Consider the following 15620-nt stretch of genomic DNA (forward strand, 5'->3'; position numbering starts at 1 on the left):
TCATGAGTCAGGGACCGACTGGGCAGTTACAAGTTAAGGGACAGTTGTATTGCTTTGGAATATCTCCATTTTGTTCTGTTGTGTGTGTTGATTTGTAACTATGTTCCCAAAGCTAACAACCGTTCCCTTATTTTCTAGGCACCACCTCACTATTGATCTCTTGCACTGGCTACAAAAACAAAAAAAAAAAGTCCCTCCTTTTCAAACCTAAATCCATAATATTAACAATTTCTATCATAGCGACCCCTCCTTGGGTTGCCAAGGCAGTATCACTACGGAAGTAGATTGCCCAACCTTCCTTCCGAGGAGTGGCTGGTGGGTTTGAACCGCCAGCCTTCTGGTTGGCAGTCAAGTGCCTTAGGCACTAACTTCTTGGGGAATAGATTCTTTTTTCTTTTTCTTTTATGATTTGGGTGGGACTTTACAGAGCAAATTGGTTTTTCCATTCAATAATTCATACACATTTTGTTTTGTGATGTTGCAATTCCCACAGTGCAACACCACTCTTCCCACTTCCTCCTTGTGTTTACCATTTCCTTTCATCCTTCTTTCCTATCCCTTCCTGACTTTTTAGTTTTATCCCTGGGAAAATGCTACCCTTTTGATTTGGTATGATTTATTGTTCTAATGAGTGCATAACTTGTCATTAAAAAGACCAGGCTTACTGGTCTGACAGAGACTGGTAGAACCCCTAAGAATATGGCCTTTAGACATCCTTCAAGCCCGGAACTGAACTCACCCCCATAGCACACCTTTAAGTCAACTGATGGTCAGGCCTATAAGGGGAATAGATTCTTACTGGAGAATTAATTTTTTTATATGCACTTAAATTAGGAAAGCTCAGAGCCTCTGAGATCTCATTATTTTATTTTATTTTAAATCTGTTAGTTTAACACACACACACAAAAACATTTGTTGAACATAAACTCTGTATCAGGAATCCTAGGGTGGTACAAATGACCAATGTGCTCATCTGCTAAACTAAAAGGCTGCTGGGGGTTTGAGCCTACTCAAAGAAGCCACCAAAGAAAGTGCTCAACATCTCTAAATGAAAAATCAGCCATTAAAAACCCCATGCAGGGAGGTGGAGATAAGATGGTGTCCTGCTAACACACTCTGCCTAATCCTTCTGTGACAGAGACCTGGGAAAACTGAGTGAAACAAATAGAGATAATGATCCTGGAACTCTGAGTATCAAATAAGAGAAAAAAGAATTAGATTGAGTGCTGTTTGGAAAGGGAGCTGGAGCAAGGCAGTGACTGTGGAGAAAGAAGAAGCCGAGACCTGACATAGGATGGCCATTTTAAGTCACAGAGGCATCATAAGAGGACAGGGACAAAACAGCTTCATGGAATCCATATGGTAGTAAAGACAGAGTATGGACAGGTTTGGAGAAATCCAGGTGATCAGAGTATGTGCTGGAGCTGGGAAAAGACAGTGCATGGATATGGGTCAGACTTCCAGTGGCACAGGTGACCATGGAGCAATGCGGGAGCCAGAGAAAGGGAATGAAATAGCTCACCACTAGTAGGCACTAGTCATTTGGGCTGAGGACCTACACGAGGAGGAAAGCCTGTGTTGGGAAGGTTGGAAAAACTAGACTCAGGCAGCCTCTCATTTGATTGAATCTGGGTAAGAGCTGGATAAAAGGCTGTGGCTGTATGTGCCCAGGACGCTGGATGCATGCCAGTGATCCTCAACTGGAAAACTACAATCTCCACTCTAACAAACACACACCTTCCCAGTGACTAGGGGTGAATACTTTTCTAGACCCCAGCAATCTGTATCACTGGCCACCTTCACAGCAACCCAGCCACCCCAATAACTTGCCTCTAGCAGATAGAGCTGAAGCTCACCTGACTGGTGCCTGAGTCACTGACAGATCTTTTTCACGCTGGACACAAGGGTATACCTTTTCATTCTTCCCTCTGAGATATCCATTTGCACCAGGCACCTCCCACCTCTGTGGACACACTCTTCGGTGGATCAGTGTTTTACTCCACACTCCTAGGGCTACCAGCTATAACAAAAATCTTTTCATTTTTTTTCCCCTTTGCCTTCTTATCTTTCTCACTTCTTTCCTTTTCTTTTTTCCATTTTTCTTCCTCTTTATTTGTTCATTTCTCCCTTTTCCTCTTTTATCTTTACCAATCATTTTTTCTCAGTCTCCACTCCCCCCGCCCCTTTTTGGTCTTTGTTTTTTATGTTCTATTCTCCTTTTTTTCTTTCCCAGTCCCATCCAATGAAGGGAGGACATTAACTCACCACTAGTCAGCCATATCTATTGCATCGACCACCTTACCCAATGAAAACCACAAACAGCTCCTATACCATTGGATCAATGACAAGTGGTGGACAACACATGACCATCCTACCTGCATCTCCTCTTCTTGACAAACAGAGACCTGCACCTACATTTCCATGAGTTATTCCATCAACCCAGAGACAACTGGAGGAGTGCCCCAATGCTGCCAAGCTAATAACCAAAGAAGCACTCCTGCCCCACACATCCAGATACAGCAAAACAAAAAACAGGAAGAAACAAACCAACAGATAATCAACAAATAAAAACAATAATTTCAAAATGTCTTTGAGACAACAGACAACTTCATTAAAAAAAAGAAACAGGAAAAGACAGCAGAAGCAAGTGACAAAATAAAGAACTAGGAAATCTCCTTGAGGAATAACAGATAATGGAACTACCTAATAAGGAATTCAAAAGATAACCTTCCAAGAACTCAAGGAAACCATAAACAAAAGCAAGGAAAAGACAGACAATACCCTTGAAGAATTCAAGAAAACAATACAAGAGCAAATGACAAAATAAATCGACAATTAGAAAATCATACAAAAACAGCAATTAGAAGTCCAGAAGATGAACTAAAATTATGGAAATATAACACATTAGAAGAACAAGAGTAGAGTTGACCTGGCTGAAGACCACATTTCCCAGCTTGAGGACAAATCCTTTGACACCAGCTTGTATGAAGAAAATTCAGGAAAAAAAAAAAAATGAAGAAAACCTAAGATTTATATGGAATGATATGAAAAGAAATAACATACATCTGACTGGAATTCCAAAACAGGAGGAGGTAAATAAATAAATAAACTAATAAAACACACATACACAGAGAGAGATAGAGAGAAAATTGTCAAAGACTTGTGCTAGCAGAAAATTTCCCCAATATCATGAAAGATGGAAACGTATCCATCCAAGAAGCTCAGTGAATCCCATACAGAATAGACTTCAAGAGAAAGTCACCAAGCCATGGCATATTCTCATATCAAACTTTCCAAAACCAAAGACAAAGAAAGAATCTTGAGAGAAAGTTGGGATACGTGAATGTTACTTGCAAAGGGCAACCAATAAGACTAAGCTTTGATTTCTCATCAGAAACCATGCAGGCAAGAAGACAATGAGATGACATATACAAAACCTTGAAGGAAAATAATTTCCAACAAAGAATTATACCAAACAAAACCAAACTCATTGCTGTTGAGTTGGGTCTGACTCATAGCGACCCCTCCGTGGGTTTCTGAGGTGGTATCACTATGGAAGTAGATTGCCCAGTCTTCTTTCCAAGGATTGGATGGTGGATTTAAACCACCAGCCTTTTGGTTAACAGTCAAATATCTTGGGCACTACGCCACCAGAGCTTCCCAACAGCAAAACTGTCCCTCAACTATGATGGTGAAATTAAGACATTCACAGACAAAAGAAATTAAGGGAATTTGTAAACACCAGACCAACACTACAATAAATGCTAAAGGGAGTCCTTCCAATAGAAAAACCAACAATGGAAGACAACAACTTAAGATTAAAACACATTTTATGTATAAGATATAAGGCCTGGAAAGATGGTAAGCCAGAGAGTTATTTGGCTAGATCTGCATTTTAGATACTTGAAATGCTGCATATGAGATGGGATTATTTTCCTCATATTTTTCCCTCAGAAAAGATTTCTCCCAAAGTCTGTCATGTAGCACATAGGACACCTTCTAGATGATTGTGAAAAGCAGTACTGTTTGGAGAGAGACATGGTAGCCTGAAACCCTCTCCATCTGTCTGTGAAAAGAAAAGGAGACAAAGAAATTTAACACAGATGGAATAATTAAATATTTCTGGGAGACTGACCCCATAATAGTTGGATGTTATTGTAAGCAAACCTTTAAAAGACTATCTTAGAGACCAAAGTTTATTCATGGTTACCAGGGCTGGGTGGGAGGAGAAAACAGAAGTCATTGTGAGGAAGCAGAAAGTTGCAGCAGAGATGTGGTGACAGGAAATTTGGCAATGGACACTGGTGATGGATATGGAGCATAATTAACATAATCAGTGCCACTAAACTGTATATGTGAAAAATATTGAATCGGTGAATGTTGTGTTTTATATATACATCACAATAATAATAATAAAATTATCTAGAAAGAAAAAAAAAATTAAAACACATGACAATACCACCTATAAACCAACCCAGAAAAAGACTTCTCAAAACTAACATAAGCTTAAGGAGCTCTGGTGGTGCAGTGCCTAAGGCGTTTGACTGCTAACCAGAGGTTGGTGGTTCAAACCCACTAGCCACTCCACAGGAGGAAGACTGGGCAATCTACTTCCATAAAGATTTACTGCCTCAGAAACCCAAAGGGGTCACTATGAGTTGGAATCAATTTGATGGCACAGAGTTGGTTTGGAAACAAGCTTGCATAACAGAAAATAGGGAACCAGAGAAGTCAATATGTAAATCACACCAATTACAAGGCAAACAGATGGAATAAATGGTATAATTACAGAACTTCCAAATGAAGAGGAAGTCAGGATTATATCAATACAGAACAGATTGCTCCAAACTTAGAAAGATATGACTTTGCTACAGGATAACCACAAAGAAAGTTAATAAGCCTTCTAACCAAAAGAACGCATGAATGAAACGACTGCCGTGGAGTTGGATCTGACTCATAGTGACCCCTCCTTGGATTTCTGAGGTGGAATCACTATGGATTGCCCAACCTTCTTTCTGAAGAGTGCTGGTGAGTTTGAACTGCCAGTCTTCTGGTTAGCTGTCAAATGCCTTTGGCACTGTGCCAGCAGAGCTCCTAACAAAAAGAAGAAAGAAGAAAATCATAAGGACTTAGTAAACACAAAATCAACAACAATGAAGAAAAGAGAAAGAAAATTCAATAGCAAAATGTGCTCAACACAGAAAAATATTCAGAAGAAATCATCAACACCACAAAATAAAACACAAAAGAATGCCAGCAGTAATTCATACATGTCATTAATTATACTGAATGTGCATGGATTAAATGCACCAGTCAAGAAAAGGAGTGTCAGATTGGATAAGAAAACAAGACCCAACCATATGCTGCTGTTTTTGTTACCTCTGTGCTGCTATAACAGGAAATACCTCAAGTGGGATGGCTTGAACAAACGAGTTTATTCTCTTACAGTTCGGAGGCTTTAAGTCTGAGGTCAAAGTCCCAGGCTCTAGGGGCTGGGTAAAAGCCCCTCAACCTTGGGCTTTAGCTCTGCCTCCTGCTCCTGGCCCACTGGAGCTAGAGGCATTTCTTCAGTCAGACATCTTCTGGCTGCCGAAACTGACAACCGCAAGGTTGAAAAGTAAAAAGGCACAGTCCCGATGTTACCAAACCACACAGCAGGCCATTAATTCAAGTCCATTGAAAGTCCCTAAGTTGGCAGAGCATGGCAGGCTGCTGAACAATGACATGGCTACCTGCAGGATTCAAGTGTGCCATAAGCTAGAAACCATCCCCAAAGCTGCTGCTTATATACAAGAAGCAGACCACATCCCTAAAGCAGCTAATCATCTGCTCCAATACATTCCACCATGGAGTTAATTACCAATCTTACCATGGGGAACAACTACATCCAGCTGCCCGGCCACTCAACCAGGCCTAGCCAAGTTGACACACAAACTTAACTATCACAGCTGCCTACAAGAAATTCACTTTAGACACAAAGAGAAAAATAAATTAAACATCAAGAGATGAAAAAAATATACCAAGCTAATAGCAACTAAAAATAAGAAGAGTGGCAATATTAATTTCTGATAAAATATACTTCAAGACAAAAACCACCATAAGGGACAAGGAAGGACATTATATAATGATAAAATGGTCAATCCTCCAAGAGGATGTAACCACCATGAATATCTATGCACCCAATGAAAGAGCTCCAAAATACATAAAACAAACATTGACTGAATTGAAAGGAGAAATAGATAATTCTTAATAGTAGTGTAAGACTTTAACACACCACTTTTGATGAAGGACAGAACTAAAAACTCAACAAAGATACAGAAGATCACAACAACACAATCAACCAACTTTACCTCCTAGACATAAACAGAACATTCCACCACCCAAAAAATGTAATATTCACTGCCTTCAAGTCGAATCCGACTCATAGTGACCCCTCCTTGTGTTTCCAAGGTGGTTTCACTACAGAAGTAGATTGCCAACCTTCTTTTCTAGTGCACATGGATCATTCTCCAGAATAGACCATACGTTAGGCCACAAAATAAACCTCACTAAATTTAAAATAATCAGAATACTACAAATCACTTCTGTGGTGCCTGGAGGTGGTGGCTGGTTTGCTGGCTGTGTGCAAGGAGAGACCCTCAGTGTGGAGGCCACTGACACTTTGCCCTCCAGGACTCACCACCATGAACAGCACCTTAGCCAAGATTGCAGAGATCAAAGCCAAGATGGTTCGAACTCAAAGGAACAAGGCCACAGCTCACCACCTAGGGCTGCTTAAGGCTCATCTTGCTAAGCTTCTCAGAGAACTCATTACCCCAAAAGGTGGTGGTGGTGGTGGACCAGGAGAATGTTTTGACGTGGCCAAGACAGGTGATGCTCGAATTGGATTTGTGGGTTTTCTGTCTGTGGGGAAGTCAATACTGCTAAATAATCTGGCAGGGGTATATTCTGAGGTGGCAGCCTATGAGTTCACTACTCTGACCACTGTACCTGGTGTCATCAGATACAAAAGTGACAAGATCCAGCTTCTGGATCTCCCAGGTATCATTGAGGATGCCAAGGACCGCAAAGGTAGAGGCTGCCAAGTCATTGCTGTGGCCCTAACCTGTAACTTGATCCTGATTGTTCTGGATGTCCTGAAACCCTTGGGACATAAGAAGATAATCGAAAATGAGCTAGAAGGTTTTGGCATTCGATTGAACAGCAAATCCCCCAACATCGGTTTTAAGAAGAAGGACAAGGGTGGCATTAATCTCACGGCCACTTGCCCTCAGAGTGAGCTGGATGCTGAAACCATGAAGAACATTCTGGCTGAATACAAAATTCATAATGCTGACGTGACTCTGCGTAGTGATGCCACGGCTGATGATCTCATTGATGTGGTGGAAGGGAACAGAGTGTATATCCCCTGTATCTATGTGTTAAATAAGATTGATCAGATCGCCATTGAAGAATTGGATATCATCTATAAGGTGCCTCACTGCGTTCCTATCTCTGCTCACCACCGCTGGAATTTTGATGACCTTTTGGAAAAAATCTGGGACTGTGTAAAACTAGTGAGGATTTATACCAAACCCAAAGGCCAGTTACCAGACTACACGTCCCCGGTCATACTGCCTGACTCTAGGACCACGGTGGAGGATTTCTGCATGAAGATCCACAAAAATCTTATCAAAGAATTTAAATACGCTCTGGTCTGGGGTCTCTCTGTGAAACACAATCCTCAGAAAGTGGGAAAGATCACATGTTGGAGGACAAGGATGTCATTCAGATTGTGAAGAAGTGAAACCTTCTCTTTTCCCCACTGCCGGGCCAGCACAGCAACAACATTCCCCATGACCAAGCACCTTCCCCTAAACCCCTTCTCAGCTTTGGCAGCTGTCGGATTAGGATTCGAGGAGGCAGGTGGAAGCACCCAAACTGGAACTTCACTTACCTTGGTGTTATACCCTATATGTTGAACTGCATAAAGGATCTGGTCTGATAGCTGGCTACGTGCAAATAAATAAATAAAATACTACCAATCATCTTCTCTGATCACAGCATTGTTGTTGTTGTTGTTATGTGCTGTTGAGTCATCTCTGATTCACAGAGACCTTATGTACAACAGCACAAAACACTGTCCAGTCCTGTGCCAGCCTCCTGATCCCTACTATACCCGAGCTTATCACTGCAGCCACTGTGTCAATCCATCTTGTTGAGGGCCTTCCCCTTTTTCATTGACCCTCCACTTTACCAAGCATGACTTCCTTCTTTGGAGAATGACCAAAGTAGATGAGACGAAGTCTGGCTATTCTCACTTCCGAGGAGCATTCCGCCTCCACTTCTTCCAGGACAGATTTGTTAGTTCTTTTAGCAGCCCACAGTACTTTCAGCATTCTTCACCAACACCACAACCCAAAAGTATCAACTCTTCTGTGGTCTTCCTTATTCATCATCGAGCTCTCACATGCATATGAGGTGATTGAAAATACCATGGCTTGGGTTAGGCCCATTGTAGTCTTCCAGGAGATATCTTTGCTCTTCAACACTTGAAAGAGGTCTTTTGCAACAGATTTGCTCAATGCAACACTTTTTTGATGTCTTGACTGCTGCTTCCATTGGCATTGACTGTAGAACCAAGTAACATGAAGACTTTGACAACTTTAATCTTTTCTCCATTTATCATGATGCCACTTATTGGTCCAGTTGTGAGGATTTTTGTTTTCTTTATATTGAGGTGTAATCCATACTGCAGACTGTAGTCTTTAATTTTTATCAGCAAGTGCTCCACGTCATCCTCACTTTCAGCAAGCAAAGTTGTGTCGTCAGTGTATCTCAGGTTGTTAATGAGACTTCCTCTAATCCTGATGCCACATTCTGCTTCATATAGTCCAGCTTCTTGGATTATGTGCTCAGCATACAGATTGAATAAGTATGGTGAAAGGATACAACCTGACACACTCCTTTCACACATTTAAACCATGCAGCATCCCCTTGTTGTGTTTGAATAACAGCCTCCAGGTCTACGTACAGGTTCCTCATGAGTACAATCAAGTGTTCTGGAATTCCCATTCTTCTCAATATAATCCACAATTTGTTATGACCCACACAATTGAATGTCTTAGCATAGTCAATAAAACACAAGTAAACATCTTTCTGGTATTCTTTGCTTTGAGCCAAGATCCATCGGACATCAGTTATTATATCCCTTGCTCCATGTCCCCTTCTGAATCTAACTTACATTTCTGGAAGTTCTCTGTCAATGTACTGCTGCAACCATTTTTGAATTATCTTCAGTAAGATTTTACATTGGTGGGATATCATTGATACTGTTTAATAATTTCCATGTTCTGTGGGATCACCTTTCTTTGCAATGGGCCAGGTGGCTGTCTTCCAAATCTCTTGGCATAGCCAAGCAAGTGCCTCCAGAGCAGCATCTGTTTGTTGAAACATCTCAATGGGTATTCTGTCAATTTCCAGAGTCTTGTTTTTTGCCCATTCCTTCAGTGCAGCTTTGACTTCTTCCTTCAATACCATTGGTCCTTGATCATATGCCACCTCCTGAAATGGATGATCATCTACCAATTCTTTTTGGTATATTGACTCTGTGTATTCATCTATCTTCTTTTGATGTTTCCTGCATCATTCAACATATTGCCCATGAAATCTTTCAATACTGAAATTTGAGACTTAAATTTTTTCCTCCGTCCTTTCAGCTTGAGAAATGCTGAGTGTGTTATTCCCTTTCTGTTTTCTAACTCCAAGTCTTTGCATAGTTCATTATTATAATTGACTTTGTCCTCTTGAGCTGCTCTTTGAGATCTTCTGTTCAGCTCTTTTATCTTGTCATTTCTTCCATTTGCTTTAGCTACTCTCCATTCAAGGACAAGTTTGAGAGTCTCTTCTGACACCCATTTTGGTCTTTTCTTCCTTTCCTGTCTTTTTAATGAGCTTTTGCTTTTTTCACAGATGATGTTCTTGATGTCATCCCACAATTCCTCTTGTTTTTGGTCCTTGGTGTTCAATGCATCAATTCTATTCCTTAGATGGTCTCTAAATTCAGGAAGGATATATTCAAGATCTTATTTTGGTTCTCATGGACTTGTTTTAATTGTCTTCAGCTTCAACTTGAACTTGCATATGAGCAGTTGGTGGTCTGTTCCACAGTGAGCTCCTGACCTTGTATTGGATGAAGATAATGAGCTTCTTCATTGCCTCTTGCCACAGATGTAGTCTGTCTTATTCCTGTGTACTCCATCATCCAGATGCATGGCCACTGTTTGTGTTGTTGAAAAAAAGCATTTGTGATGAATAAGCCATTGGTCTTGCAAAATTCTATTGTGTGATCTCCAGCATTATTTCTATCACCATGCCATGTTTTCCAACTACCAGTGATTCTTCTTTGTTTCCAACTTTTGCATTCCAGGCACCAGTGATAATTAACACACCTTGATTGCACGTTTGGTAAATTTCAGAGTGCAGAAGTTTGTAAAAATCTTCGATTTCCTCATCTTTGGCTTTCATGGTTTGTGTATAAATTTGAATAATACTAGTATTAATTGGTCTTCCTCATATTATAAAATCAATAATAGGAAGATCAAGGAAAAAAAATCAAATGTATCACTGACAGCATTATGCTTCAGGATAGATCTTGATACATTCTTTGTGATGATGAATGGCACATCATTCTTCTTCAATTTGTCATTCCTGGCATAGTAGGTCATATCATCATCTGATTCAAAATGGACAAAACCAGTCCATTTCAGCTCACTAATGCCTAGGATATTGATCCTTATGTGTTCCATTTCATTTTTGACTACTTCTAATTTTCCTAGATTCATACTTCATATATTCCATGTTCTGATTATTAATGGATGTTTTCAGCTGTTTCTTCTCTTCTTGAGACATGCCATATCAGCAAATGGATTTCCTGAAATCTTTACTATATCCACAGCATTAAGGTCGGTTCTACTCTGAGATAGCAGTTCTTCTCCCGTTGTATTTTGAGTGCCTTCCAACCTGAGGGGCTCATCTTCCAGCACTATATCAGACAATGTTTCAGGTCTATTCATAAAGTTTTCCAGTAATATATCAGACAATGTTCCACTCTATTCATAAGGTTTTCACTGGCCAATTCTTTGAGAAGTGGATGGCCTCTTCCTTCTTCTGAGTCTGTCTTAGTCTGGAAGCTCCATTGAAACCTGTCCACCAGTGGGTAACTGAAGAATATTTAAAAAAAAAAAATTACTTGAAATAAACAAGAATGAAAACACAGCATACCAAAATCTTTGGGACACAGCAGAAGCAATAAACAAGGTCAATAAATGCACATATCAAAAAAGAAGAAGACACCAAAATAAATACCTTAACCCAACAATGCCAACAATTAGAAAAAGAGCAACAAAAGAAACTACAGTCTCCAGAAGAAAGGAAATAATAAAGATTAGAGCAGAAATAAATGAAACAGAAATAATAAAAAAATATATATCAACAAGACTAGAAACTGTTTCTTTGAAAAGATAACAGAATAGACAAACTGCTGATAAATATAACTAAGAAAAATAAAGAGAAGATGCTAATAACACAAATAGGAAACGAAATGGGCAACATCACAATAGAACCTCCCAATAAAAAGGATAATACTGTACTTTCTAGAAACATATGACCTACCTAAACTTAGGAGCTCTGGTAGCATAGTGGCTAAAGCACTTGACTGCTAACCAGTAGGCTGGCGGTTCAAACCCACCAGCCACTCCTCAGAAGGAAGGTTAGGCAATCCTACTTCCGTAGTGTTACTGCCTCAGAAACCCAAGGAGGGGTCGCTATGAGTCGGGGGCTGACTCGACGGCACATAACAACAACAACAAAACTAACACAGACTAAGCTAGAAAATTTGAACAGACCCATTACAAAAGAAGAACCTAAACAAATCAGGGGGAAAAAAAAAAGTCCTAGGCCAGACATCTTCACTGTAGGATTCTACTGAACATTCAGAGAAGAGTTGACAGCAATCCTACTCAAACTATTCCAGAACATAGAAATTGCTGGAATCCTCCCAGATTCATTTTATGAAGAAAGCATAATCTTGATACCAAAACCAGGCAAAGACAACACAAAAAGGGAAAATTACAGACCAATGTCTCTCATGAATAAAGATGCAAAAATATTCAACAAAATCCTAACTAATTTGAATCCAACACTGTATCAAAAAAATAATACACCATGACTGAATAGTATTCATACCAGGTATGCAAGGATGGTTCAACATTAGAAAAATAATCAACATAAACTGTCACATAAATAAAACAAAAGAACCACATGATAATATCAGTAGATTCAGAATAGGCATTTGATAAAATCCAACATTCATTCCTCATAAGAACTCTCAGGAAAATAGGACTAGAAGGGAAAATCCTCAACATAATAAAGTGCATCTATGCAAAACCAACAACCAACATTATTCTCAATGGACAAGACTGAAAGCATTCCCCTTGTGAACAGGAACCAGACAAGGATGCCCTCTATCACCACTTTCATTCAACATTGTTTTGAAAATCCTAGCCAGGGCAATAGGTAAGAAAGGGAAATAAAATGCTTTCAAATTAGCAAAGAAGAAATAAAACAATCTCCATTTGCAGCTGATTTGATCCTATACATAGAAAACACAATAGACTCAGCAAGATAATTACTGCAACTAATTGAAAGACTCAGCAAATTGGCAGAATACAAGATCATCATACAAAAATCAATTGGATTCCTCTACATCAACAAAGAGATCTCTGGAAAGGAAATTAAAAAAAAACACACACAAAAAAAACACTTACAATAGCTGCCAAAAAAGATAAAATACTTAGGAATAAATCTTACCAGGGGCACAAAAGTCCTATATGAAGAAAACTGCAAAACACTACTGCAAGAAGCTGTAAGAGATTTACATAAATGGAATAGATAGGAAGACTGAACACTGTGAAAATGTCAATACTACCCAAGCAATGTATAGAGTCAATGCAATCCTGATTCAGTTTCCAAGAACATTCTTTAAGGATATGGAAAAACAAATCATTAAATTTTTGTGGAAAGGAAAGAAACCTTGAATAAGCTAAACACTACAGTGAAAGGGAAAAAAAAAAAGTAGGAGGTCTCATGCTCTCCAATCTCAAAACCTACTGTACAGCCATGGTAGTCAAAACAGCATAGACATGCACAGACCACTGGAACAGAATTGAGAATGCAGAAATAGATCCATTGACCTATGGAGAGTTGATCTTTATAAAGGCCAAAACCCACTAAGTGGGTAAGAAGAGATAGTCTCTTTAACAAATGGTATTGACAACACTACAGAAAATTGAACAACTTCCATACTTTAAACCATACACAAAAACTAACTCAAGATGGATCCAAAATCTAATTGTAAAACCTAAAATTATAAAGTTCATCAAAGAAAAAATAGCAGCAAACTAAGGAGCCCTAATTTATGGCATAAGTAGACCATGAAACATAACCAAAAATGTACAAATAGCAGAAGAGAAACTAGATGACTTGGACCTTCTAAAAATTAAATTCTTATGTGCTTCCAAAGACTTCTTCAAAAGAGTAAAAAGAGAACCTATAAATTGGGGGAAAAAATTTGGCAATGACATATCCAACAAGGGACTTATCTCTAAAATTTACAGAAAATTTTAACACCTCAACATCAAAAAGGCAAACGATCCAACTGAAAAATGGGCAGAGGACATGAACAGACACTTCAACAAAGAAGACATTCAGGTAGCCAACAAACACATGAGGAAATGCTCATGATCATTAGCCATTGTTGTTGTTGTTGTTGTTATGTTCCGTCGAGTCGGACCTGACTCATAGCGACCCCTCCTTGGGTTTCTGAGGCAGTATCACTATGGAAGTAAATTGCCCCATCTTCCTTCTGCATTAGCTATTGTTGTTGTTGTTGTTATGTGCCATCCAGTCAGACCTGACTCATAGCGACCCCTCCTTGGGTTTCTGAGGCAGTATCACTATGGAAGTAAATTGCCCCATCTTCCTTCTGAAGAGTGGCTGGTGGGTTTGAACCGCCAGCCGTCTGGTTAGCAGGCAAGTGTCTTAGCCACTATGGCATTAGCTATTAGAGAGATGTAAATCAAATCAACAATGAGATGTCATTTCACCCCAGCAATAAGAGCAAAGTTCAACAAGAAAGGAAATAACAAGATGCTGATGGGGGTGTAGAGAGATTAGAACTCTCATACACTGCTGATGAGACTGTAAAATGGTATAACCACTATGCAAAACAGTATTGCGCTTCCTTAAAAAGTTGGAAATAGAAATACCATCTGATCCAGCAATCCTATTGCTAAGTATATATCCTAAAGAAGTGAGAGCTGGAACACAAATGGATACATGTTTACCTATGTTGTCACAGCACTATTTACAAGCAAAGAGATGGAAACTAAATTCCCATCAGCATATGAATGGATAAACTATGGTACATGCACACAATGGGATACTATGTAGCATTAAAGAATAATGAAGAATCTGTGAAACACTTCATAACGTGGATGAAGTTGGAAGGCATTATGCTGCGGTAAATAAATCAATCACAGAAGAACAAATATTAGATAAGTTATTATAAAAAGTCAAGGAAAGATTTACAAACATAAAGAAATGTTCTTTGTTGGTGTTTTGGTTACCTCTGCGCTGCTCTAACAGAAAATACCACAAATGGGATGGCTTTAACAAACAGAAATTTATCCTTACAATTTGGAGGCTTTAAGTCCGAATTCAAAGTGCCAGGCTCTAGGGGCTGGGTGAAAGCCCCTCAACCTTGGGCTTCAGCTTTGCCTCCTGCTCCCGGCCCACTGGAGCTAGAGGCTTTTCTTCACTCAGCTGCTGCCTGCTGAGGCTGACAAGCCCAAGGTTGACGAGTAAATAAGGCACAGTCCTGATGTTACCAAACCACATGGCAGGCCCTTAGTTCAAGTCCATTGAAAGTCCGAAGGTTGGCAGAGCAGGATGCTGAACAATGACTCAGCTACATGCAGGGTTCAAGTGTGCCATAAGCTAGAGACCCTTCCCAAAGCTGCCTCTTATGTATGGGAAGCAGACCACATCCCTAAAGCAGCTACTTAGCTGCTTGTGGTAGATTCCACCATGGAGTTGATTGCCAATCTCATCATGGGGAATAACTACCAACAGCTGCCCAGCCACTCAACCAAGCCCAGACAAGTTGACACACAACCTTAACTACCACAGTTGGTTACCAGGGATGAGATGGGAGGGGAGGGGAGAGAAAAATGTTAGCTAGGTAAGAAACATATAGTGATCTGTGTGAAGGGAAAGGCAACATACCAAAAGTGTGTGACCAGCACAATATCACTCAGGAAACGGAAGACATGGAGAAGTACACAAGAAGTACAGAAAAAAAATGGTAAATACTATTACATACACAATTCTGTGTTATTAGAATTGTTATATCACACATATATTAATGGCAAACATTAATATATGGGTGGATACATAGTTATGCAGGCAGGATGATCTGTAAGGGTAGGCAAATGGAAATATACCCATGGCCATATATAGGTTTGGCAGATGATATTTCTACATTGTATATGCTATAAAAACAGTCATATATATATATATAT

At 39.6% G+C, this 15620-nt stretch overlaps 2 protein-coding genes across 2 annotated transcripts in view; both read left to right on the plus strand.

The window, feature by feature from the left end:
* The window catches only part of ANKUB1 (ankyrin repeat and ubiquitin domain containing 1), a 67641-nt gene that overhangs the window by 40584 nt on the left and 11437 nt on the right, over positions 1-15620 (plus strand). The window lies entirely within an intron of this gene.
* On the plus strand, positions 6684-7778 carry LOC103196442 (developmentally-regulated GTP-binding protein 1-like). Its single transcript, XM_042780853.1, has one exon. It carries the CDS (start codon positions 6684-6686, stop codon positions 7776-7778), a length of 1095 nt encoding a protein of 364 aa, XP_042636787.1.

This window comes from Orycteropus afer, unplaced genomic scaffold (genome assembly GCF_000298275.1).
Source record: "Orycteropus afer afer isolate SDZICR_OR568_19922 unplaced genomic scaffold, OryAfe1.0 scaffold00066, whole genome shotgun sequence".
NCBI lineage: Eukaryota > Metazoa > Chordata > Mammalia > Tubulidentata > Orycteropodidae > Orycteropus > Orycteropus afer.

Coding starts and splice junctions, on each gene's coding strand:
- LOC103196442 (XM_042780853.1), top strand. CDS start 6,684: ATGAACAGCACCTTAGCCAAGATTGCAGAGATCAAAGCCAAGATGGTT.